Source organism: Curcuma longa, chromosome 1 (assembly GCF_044706935.1).
Source record: "Curcuma longa cultivar G26 ecotype Majalengka, Jawa Barat chromosome 1, ITB_CL_G26_1.1, whole genome shotgun sequence".
In the NCBI taxonomy this organism is placed as follows: domain Eukaryota; kingdom Viridiplantae; phylum Streptophyta; class Magnoliopsida; order Zingiberales; family Zingiberaceae; genus Curcuma; species Curcuma longa.
Genome location: NC_133861.1, coordinates 26,278,415 through 26,288,957, shown reverse-complemented (window position 1 = coordinate 26,288,957; position 10,543 = coordinate 26,278,415). Strand labels below are relative to the sequence as shown.

General features: G+C 40.0%; 1 protein-coding gene across 1 annotated transcript; it reads left to right on the top strand.

Moving 5' to 3' along the window:
- The first annotated feature begins 1,105 nt into the window (after window positions 1–1,105).
- Window positions 1,106–8,011, top strand: LOC141826982 (uncharacterized). The gene is made up of 5 exons (XM_074714285.1): window positions 1,106–1,274; window positions 3,270–3,348; window positions 3,478–3,595; window positions 6,240–6,674; window positions 7,717–8,011. The coding sequence occupies exons 1-5, from the start codon at window positions 1,106–1,108 to the stop codon at window positions 7,879–7,881; spliced, it is 966 nt and encodes a 321-aa protein (XP_074570386.1). The 3' UTR covers window positions 7,882–8,011.
- Window positions 8,012–10,543: the final 2,532 nt, after the last annotated feature.

Sequence of the window (10,543 nt, the reverse complement as noted above, 5' to 3'; positions counted from 1 at the left end):
TCAGGCTAGACCCCAACCCTAGCTATGCGTCTCTGACACACTAGCCCTAGGCGCCTCCGCTTGAAGAGGAACTTGTCTGCAAATAGCACAAGTTTGTTTCCTTCTAACACCCCTCCTTTCTGCACTACCACATAAAAGGCGTATGTTATACATGGTCTCTTCCTCTAACCTCGTGGCACGCACATATCACCAAAAGGAAGATATTGGTGTCAGACCCAATCTTCGCCTATGCGTCTTCCCTACACATACTGCCAGAAGCTGAGGGGGCAAAAGGAAGTTGCTTTTGATAGCGTGTGGCGATCCAAGGCATACATCAGTCGACCCTACAGAAGAAGCACTAATGCAGGTTATAAAAAGAGCAACTCACCATCATGCAAAGAGTCCAATCTCTGAAACTCTTACTACTCTCACTACTTGCTCTTCGTTTCATTTGGTCCTCATCGGAACTCTAACTTGAGCGTCGGAGTGGTTTGCCAAGACTCCCCCGCGCCAGTCCAACCTCTCTCTTGGAGTCTGTTTCAAGTGATGTTTTGGTTCGACGCTCCCTCTCGGTCTCGCCTCTGCGTTAGGTCCCAGTATCATCTTTGTCAGGTAGTTCGTTGACTGGTGGCTTGACCATCCGCGGTATTAACCGAAACAGTCATTCTTTATCATTCAATATTTTTTTATAATTTAATTATTTTAATCTCGAGATAGATCGTCTTCCTCCTACTTTGCTTCTTCTATAGGATAAATCTAAAATATAATTTATATATATATTCAAAAATTAACTTTATCTCATTTAAAATTTAAATTTTAATTCTCTTTATTATTCTTCTGAATTTTTTACAGCTTCAATACATTCAGGGGGACACTCATACTTGAAATATCTCCTTTTTTTTAATTTTATCTTGGAGCGACTTACCAAACAATGATAGAATTGGACAAGGTGCTGCGCCGGCGGACGCAAATCAAATAAAGAGTGCAGTGCAGTGCCAAATGGAAACCCACAAACCTCCACCTACATGTGTACAACCATTGGAATCGCCGGCAAATATATATATATATACACACACTGTCTTCTTCTTCAGATTCGTTCGTATTGAGATCAGCTAGCCCATTGATGATGCCTCCTGTTCCTGTTTTTACTAGGTTGAAACCTGAGAGCAGGAGGAAGATGGAGGAAGAAGAAGAGCAGAAAGATTTGGTTCTGTTTGGGGAGATTTTGAAGCGCGATAAAGAGAGGGCCATCAGCCTCCTCCAACCAGAATCCATAGAATTCGAGCCTGCTCAAGGTATATTTGTGGTGTTTTTCTTTTAAAAATTATTAAAATGATAATTTTCTATCTAAAATTATTTTTTTATAAAATAGTACCATTTTAAAATTATTTTGTACCAAACAACTCTAAGATGACTGCTTTAATTTGCTTTATCAAAAGTATTCTAAACTAAGTCAAAATAAATCTAAATTTAGCTGTTTTGATTAAAACAGTTCTAAATTGAGTTAAAACAACATAAGATAGAGTTGGTTTGGTTAAAATAATTTATAGATAAAGTAGTATTTTAATATTTTTTTTTAAAAAAACAAGTGCCTTTTTAATTTGATAATGAGAGGCTTTTTTTACTTATAATTTTTATGTTTTATTATTATAATTTGGTGAATTTAACTGTTTACTATTATAATTAAATTTTCTCTATAATAAAATACATTGGGATATCATTTAGTGAATTTAACGTATTAGTATTTTTTTCATATATATATATATATATATATAAAATTATGATCTGCCGCGCGACAAATCCCTGCGCACCCGTCCGTGACTCCGGCTTCTCCTCCGACGTTCGCCGCTTCTCCGCCACTATTCACCGTCGTCCGGCCACCAACGGCCGTCGGACCGGATGCGTTGGAAGGCCAACTCGCCGGCGCTCCGGTCGGGCCCGGATTCCAACCGGATTGTGGCCGGAATCCGACCGAAATCCGGCCAGAAACGCGACAGAGCGTCTGTTGGGCGATTCCGGCCGAAATCGGCCGGATTCCGGCCGAATCACAGCCGGAGACCGGCCGCGATCGACGCTCCCGGCGCCAGCGCGTCGACCGCGGCCGGTCTCCGGCTGTGATTCGGCCGGAATCGCCCAACAGACGCTGTTGGCCGATTCCGGCCAAATCGCGGCCGGTCTCGCCCGGCGCTGGCGCGCCGGCGCATCGACCGCGGCCGGTCTCCGGCCGTGATTCGGCCGGATTTTGGCCGATTTCCACTGAAAGCGCCGAACAGATCCTCTGTCGCGTTTCTGGCCGGATTCCGGCCACAATCCGGCCGGAATCCGATGCCAATGTGTGCACCGTCGAGTTGCGCTTCCAACGAGTCCGAAATTGCGGCCAACGGTGATCGGACGGCGACGAACGGCAACGATGAACGAAGGGAGGTCGTTTGTTGCGCGGCAGATCACTTCTCTCTCTCTCTCTATATATATATATACATATATATGGTGTTACATGGTTCAATCTGAATTAAAAATTATTACCTCTCAAAATTTAAAATTTAATATTGACAGTGTAACCATTACGAAATTATAACTACTACAACTGTATAGTAACTATAAAATCGTAGCTGTTATAATTGTGTGACATATCAGTTGTAATAGTTATGGTTTCATAGCGTTACAATATAAATATTAAATCTTAAATTTTGAGAGACTATAACTTTTGATTTAGGTTCAACCATGAGATACACAATATATTAAATCGAAGATCTCTGAATGAGCTTCGATTTGATATATTGTGTGTCTCATAATTCAACTCGAGTCAAAAATTAAGGTATTTCAAAATTTAAAATTTAATATTTATGTTGTAACATATATGAAACAGTACTATCACAACTAAACTGCCACCTAATTCCTTTTTATAATAAGTTCATTGTAAATGATATTGAAAGTTCATTGTAAATAGTAAGACGATGATATTTACTATTCGACATTATAAATGAGTTCATGAGAATCTCCTATATCATATAAAATTCAATTTCTAATTTTAGAATAATCTATGTCCATCAGTCGATTTTGTCCCAAAAGTGACTAACGGATCTAGAGATGTTCAAATCATTCCAAACAAACTCCTATGTATTCAACTCAGTTTCCTTATTACACTTATGCCGTCAAACATTATCATGATACACTATATTGAACCCAATTTTTTTTAAATTCATTCTCTAAAATAAAATACATTGAGATATTATTATTTAGTGAATTTAACTTCTTAGTATTTGGTTTTCACATATATGATGTTGGCGCAGATCTCTATCGATTGCACCAGATCTCCTTGGGCAGAAGAGATTTCCTCAATGCGGAGAGCAGCAAACATGATTACGATTGGTTCCCGAAACCCTAACTTATTTCATGCTTTCCTTTCCTTTCCTTTTTTAGCAAAAATTTGAGCTCGTGAAATTTGGTCAATGAAGTATTTATAGAATGACAATATATGACTAATGTATGTTGTTGTAGGCTAAAGACACCCCCAGCGACGCCCTTATTTCCCTCTATTGAGATGGAAGCGACGAGCCGAGCCAAGCCGGTTTTGCACAAAGACATCGCTCTGCTCCATCCTTTCGTTCCTTCCAGAGTACGTACAAAACTAACCGATTTCCTTCATTTTTTTATCTTTGATATATTTTTTTATTTTAAAAATATTTTTGATTAAGTTGATAAATTTTTTATATAAAAATATTTTATCTATAATATTTTTGATAAAATTAAATTATTTTTTAATTTTTAATATTTAACATGTTGTAGCAGTTATATTAAACTAATACTAAAATAAAGATATTTAAAATGAAAGTTAGGGTGGATGTTATTTTGAAAATGCCTCTTGGACTAAATGAATGATAATTAAGGTCCTCCTAATTTCATTTGTTGTTATATTAGTTTTAAATTGATTTTAATCCTATTGAAATGATTTTGTTTAAATTTTAGTAATTTTAATAAAAATGATATATATATATATATATATTCACTTTAAGGTTTAGTATAGTATTAAGCACAAAAATAATTTTAAAATAAAAAAATTTAATTGCTCGCAGAGTATGCTAAATAAGAAATGCAGGATAACAATCTGACACATTCCATAAGCAATTCAATTTTTTTTATTTTAAATTTTTTTATGCTTATTATTATAACCCAACCCCTCAATCTTAAAGGAAAAATTTTTAAATGGTTTAATTGCAAACCAAAAAATAAACAAAAAATTGCATTGTAAACTGTTTCGGGTTTCGAGTGGGCGGACGATGTTCTATCATGGACAGTCGTGCATAAGAAGACGCGTAGGGTATCAATCTCGTATATATATACATGAATCTGATATTTTGCATGCTTGTCTGTGCACACAACGTGCTCGATAAAAGCATCTAGGCGACCAAATCACTTTCAGATGCCCCAAAAAGGAATAGTATTGTATTATTATTATTATTTTATAATTAAATCATTTAAGATTTTTTTTTTAAGATTTAGAGGTTGAGTTATAGTATTAAGCACACAAAAATTTCAAAATAAAAAAATTTAGATGCTCATGAGTTATGTTATATAAAGAAAGGAAATTGATCTCATATGTGATGCATGATATGCAACTGTACATTGATAATATTATTTATTTAGTTTAACTTGTGGTTAAGTCAATTAAATTTTTATCTTTAGAATTTAGGAATTGAGTTACAGTGTTAATAAGTATAAAAAATTATTTATAATAAAAAAAATTTATATACTCATCAGATGTGTACAGTGAAGTGCAAGATAAATATTATATAAATATATATATATATATATATATATATATATATATATGAAATTTGATCACCTGCGCTCCGTTATCCTGCGCTCCCCGTGCGCGACGCAATCAACACCGTCCGTTTCTCCGATCGACGCACAGTGTTTCTCCTCGGACGTTTGCTCCTTCACCGCAGCTGTTCACCGGCGTCCGGCCATCTCCGGCCACCGGACCGGCACCGATGGATGCGCAACTCACCGGCGCCGGGTCCGGTGGTCGGATTCCGGCCAAATTCGGCCTGAATCCGGCCGAATTTCGGCCGGAATCGGCCAACAGCTACTGTTGGCCGATTCCGGCCGAATCGGCCGGATTCCGACCGAATCACGGCCGGAGACCGGCCGCGGTCGACGCGCCCGGCGCCGGCGCGTCGACCGCGGCCGGTCTCCGGCCGTGATTCGGTCGGAATCCGGTCGATTTCCGCTGAAATCGGCCAACAGCCGTTCTGTCGCGTTTCTGGCCGGATTCCGGCCGGATTCCGGCCACAATCCGGCCGGAATCCGGCCCCGGCCGGAGCGCCAGCGAGATGGCTTTCCAACGCATCCGGTCCGGCGGCCGTCGGTGACCGGACGGCGGCGCGACGGCGGTGGAAACGGCGGTGGGTCGGAGCGGTGCGCAGGTGTCGCGTACGGTGGTTCGCGCAGGAGATCAGGACTCATATATATATATATATATATATATAGAGAAGTGATCTACTGCGCGAATCCCCGTCCGCGAACCGTGCGCGACACCCGACCCACGCTCACTGCCGCCGCTGCCGTTCCGCCGTCCGGCCACCTCCGGCGACCGGACCGGGCCCGATCGACGCACCACTCGCCGGCGCATCGACCGGCGTCGGTCCGGCGGCCTCCGGTGACCGGACGGCCGCGAATTCGGCCGGAATCCGCAGCTCTGCCACCCACAGCCACTGCCGCCGCGATTTCATCGCCGTCCGGCCATCTCCGGCCGCCGGACCAGGCCCGATCGACGCGCCACTCGTCGGCGCGTCGACCGGCGTCGGTCCGGCGGCCGGAGATGGCCGGCGGCGGTCCTTCCGCCGGCCGGTCTCCGGCCGGAGACCGGCCGGGGAAGGACCGCCCGGCGCCGGCGGTTTGGCCGGATTCCGGCCGCGATTTGGCCGGAAACGGCGCCAGTCACTGTGGTCTCGGTTTCCGGCCAAATTCGCCGCCGTCCGGCCATCTCCGGCCGCCGGACCGACGCCGGTCAACGCGCCGGCCAGTGGCGCGTCGATCGGGTCCGGTCCGGCGGCCGGAGATGGCCGGACGGCGATGAAATCGCGGCGGCAGTGGGCGTGGGTAGGAGAAGGTGCGGACGGGATCGCGTAGGGAAGGTGCGCGGCTGATCAATTTCCTATATATATATATATATTTATTTATTTTAATACGAATTGTAGTACAATAACACCCTAATTTCATTTGTTGTTAATTACAAACCTACTCATCTCGAGCAGTTCAAAGGAAAAGCAGAGGAAGCCAAGGCCCAGCCGCCCAAATCCCCAGGTGCCCAATCTACTTCCTCTTCCAAGTCGGCGACGCCCACGGCGACGTGCAAACCGTCCAACTCCGGCAGCAATGTCTGTAAGAGACCAACAAACACACATGCTTTATCTCTAGCGAAGTCGAGAACTCCGCCGCCGATCTCGGGATTCTCCGACAAACCTCCGGCGAATCTGGTAGCGGCTACCTGCAAAGTGTTCTCGATCACTAGGAGCTCAAAGTCGGAGAGTCCAGGGAAGCTGAGAAAGCAGCAGCCTTGCTCGCGAAGTGGAAGGGACGTTGAGAAGAATCCCAAGGCAAAGAATGAGAGCAGCGGATGGAGGACAAATGTAGGGTTTGGCAAGTTCAGATCAAGAGGTTCAAATGACAACGACGAAAACAAACACAAGGTGTGGTTCTTCTACTCTGGAATCTCTTTTCTTTTTTTTATAAAATTTTTCTACGATTTTTATTATCATGAAATTTCAAGCAATAAAATTGATCATAATTTTTGTTATCAAGTTTGAATTTCAAATGGAATGAATATGTTTATTTTTAAATGTGCATAAGTTGTACTCCAAATAAGTTCACATGTGTTTTAGCACCCACTTAGAGTTTGAATCTCAAATAGAATAAATATTGAAAAACTTAGACTTTTGAATGGGTATAAGCTGTATTCTGGAATTATCCGATAAAAAAGAAGATCATATACTTCTAGAATTAATTAGGCGAAATTCAAACACTTGAATTATTAAAAATATTTGTTCCAATGGAATCCATGTATATCTTTAAAATGGTATGATATTATTTATTTTGGACCCAAACTCTCATGGTTTTATTTGTGGACTTTACTCAAAATGTCTCATACCAATATAGATATCTCCATCTTATAACTTCAGAATCTTTTCCATATATTTTTCATGTGAGACTTTGATTGTATCCCAACAATTAACGATCCCAACGGACCCCTTATTGGTCTAGATCCAAATGGACTCCTTATTAGGAGCCCCAATCATTCTTTTATGAGGGTTTCCACATGGTACCATATAGATCTGCTCTAATACCACTGTTAGATCCGATGGAATCCACATATATCTTCAAAACGGTATGATATTGTCCACTTTGGGCTTACACCCTCATGGTTTTGTTTTTGTGTTTTACCCAAAAGACCTTAAACTAATATAGATATCTCCATCTTATAACCCCAAGATCTTTTCTATGTATTTTCAATGTGAGACTTTGATTATATTCCAACAAAAAAAATCATAATTTTAACATTTTAGGTGTGTATGATTTTTTTTAAAAAATCTTGGCAACTCATAAACAAACATTTCAAAAAGATTTGTGCTTGTGTTTTCTTCTTTGGCAATTTTTTTTGTTCTCGTTTTGTGATTATTGGATTGTTTGTTTGCATGGTTTCCCCCCTTCAGTAACAAATGTCTTTTGTTTCAGGATGTGAAGAACACTGAAACAAATCATCTAAACTCAAGGCAAGTGAAGAACTCACACCCTGTTTGCATTCTTCCCCGAAAAGATTCAAGCCATCTAGCTCCTAATAAACAAGTTCAAAACTCTGGACGAGAAAAGTTCAACCCTAAAGCAGGGAAGAAGGGCTAAAACAATCAATTGTGTATGTAATGGTTGCAACTAAATAATCCATGTTGTCTTCAGATCCTCCAATATGTCTTGAGTAGCCATCTTTTATACACTTAAACACAATGAGGAGACATTTCACTCCAAAGTTTGATTCAAGCTAGATTTTGAGTTCCTTGAATTGCCGTGGTTGAATCGCCATCACAAGACTATCAAACATTTTGATGAACAAACAGAAATTTTGATCACATGAATTCATGGATGATAAACCATTTTGTAAGCTGAATACATTCCTCAAGTGTCAGAAACATACACTCTACAGCTTCTTGGATCAAGGGGCTTCCAACCGATGGCTTAGAAACCCCCAAAAGTGGACTGCAGGTGCTTCAATGAGGAGACATTTCACTCCAAAGTATGATTCAAGCTACATTTTGAGTTCCTTGAATTGCCGTGGTTGAATCGCCATCAAAAGACTATCAAACATTTTGATGAACAAACAGAAATTTTGATCACATGAATTCATGGATGATAAACCATTTTGTAAGCTGAATACATTTTTCAGGTGTCAGAAACATACACTCTACAGCTTCTTGGATCAAGGGGCTTCCAACTGATGGCTTAGAAACCCCAAAAGTGGACTGCAGGTGCTTGTTTACTCCCTAAACAAGGCATACCATTGTAAAAGGTATACCAATTACAAGTGCTTCTTTCTTTCTTTCTTTTTTAATTTGCCTTTCAAGTAAATCTAAAGTACAATTTATACACACTTATGCTACTTGTATCGATAAAAGGATTACTGCCTCAAATTAGTTTTAATGCTACTGCTGTTGCATGATAGCCTTGGATAGTCAGCAGCTCAATCACAGGTTAGTCCTTGGCTTATGTAGGGACCTAGAGCCCCATGCAGTTCTTCATCTAACTCGGCTAGGGACTAGGGACTAATATATATGCTACTACGTATTCAATCTTGATGAATGTTATAGGGTCTAGGGACTTTTTGATCTACTCCACTTGGTTAATAATCTATCATGTGCATTTTATTTTTGATATCTTTTTATCCCTTGATTAATTAATTTGACTGTGTATATTATTTTTCCTCTCCCGGTACACATTCATAAATTGTGTTAAATCAAGACTGTTTTATTGTTGCTTAATTAACTTGAGAATATGAAAGACAAAGAGGAGAAGTTGGGTAACTCAAGTTTAAAAAAAATCATAGAAAAAAATAATTATAAATTTTAATTATATTTTATCAGTATGATATATTCTAATTTCTTTAATTACTCTTTCTTGTGCAAGCATACACATCATTCATTTTTATAGTTCACCTTGATTCACAATTGGTTACATAGCAAGTGAAAGACACGTATGACATCAAGGGTGAAAAGCTTCAGAAGTACAGTGAAGCCTCGGAGAGGGCCAAGGAGCACTTTATAGAGGAAGTCATGAAGCACATTCCTAGGACCGAGAATAGTCGTGCTGATGAACTTGTCAGCATGGTCACCTCATTGGGGGACTAGACAATCCGGGAAGTAGTATTCCAGGTGGAGTTGTAGCTGTGGGTTGAAGTAGACTAGACGATGGAAGATAAGGATTAACGGATAGAGTTTATAAAGTATTTTCAGGAGGGGTGGTTATCACCCGACCCAGTTCAAGCCAAGCAAGTACGCAGTCGACCTAATCGGTTCATGTATTGAGATGTGCAGAAAGCTATGAAGCAGAGTATATTCTTTGAGAGATTCATAGAATTGATGAACGTGGACACCATCATTAATTTTGTTGAGACGAGCACGTTTCAAATTCCTTGGTTTGTCAAACAGTTGCTCTCACTTGTTGGAGACACTGGATGTTGAGAGTTAAATGTGAATGCTAGTTAAAGGTAACTAGTTCATTGGAGTGACCTGCCGTGAGACTGCATATGATTCTATATATATGTCAATGGAAATCTCAGTACAGCTTAAGTGTGAGTTTCCTTTGACTTGTAGTATTCAAGTCACCTTGGTCATGGAGGTTAATACTTTGACATCTTAAGCAAATATTTCCGATGAGGTGTGGACCCGGGATGATTGAGTATAAGTTGAAGTGTCCGAAGGTGTTTGAATAGCAAACATAGGATTCACCGCTTTTTGAAAAAGAGATATATACCCTACGATCGTTTGTTAAGATTGTTACTGAAAGTCTTTGGCCAAAGCATCACATGTTAAGAGTATGATACTATTGGGTACATGTACAAGTAACTTGAATCCACAGGATAAGAAAGTAAACTTGGGCTAGGTGTGACATAGTCAACCTAGTGGGGATTGATACATATAGACCATGTCTTGAACTAAACGGGTATAAGACGGTGGTATAGTCTTGGACAAACCTTCTATTGATTTGCCAAATCATAACCTATACTTACAAATCATAACTTCTTCATAATATTCTAAGAGATAGATGAAATTGAACAAAACAAAAATCATTTGACAATTAACAAATCAATTATTAAGATTTATATTGGTATATATATTTTCTTGTAGTTAGTATGACTATAGAGTTTATTAGCCTTAAGAGTTGATGTTCTTGTCTATTACATGCCATTGCAATACTGATGTTCTTGTAGCAAATTATTCTCTTGTATTTTTGTCCTCGAATTGTCGTCGTATAACTACTTAGAGGACTTCATATTCTATTAATTTAACTTCAT

Coding starts and splice junctions, on each gene's coding strand:
- LOC141826982 (XM_074714285.1), top strand. CDS start 1,106: ATGCCTCCTGTTCCTGTTTTTACTAGGTTGAAACCTGAGAGCAGGAGG. Junction 1,275..3,269: donor AGAATTCGAGCCTGCTCAAG/GTATATTTGTGG, acceptor ATGTTGGCGCAG/ATCTCTATCGATTGCACCAG. Junction 6,675..7,716: donor ACGACGAAAACAAACACAAG/GTGTGGTTCTTC, acceptor CTTTTGTTTCAG/GATGTGAAGAACACTGAAAC.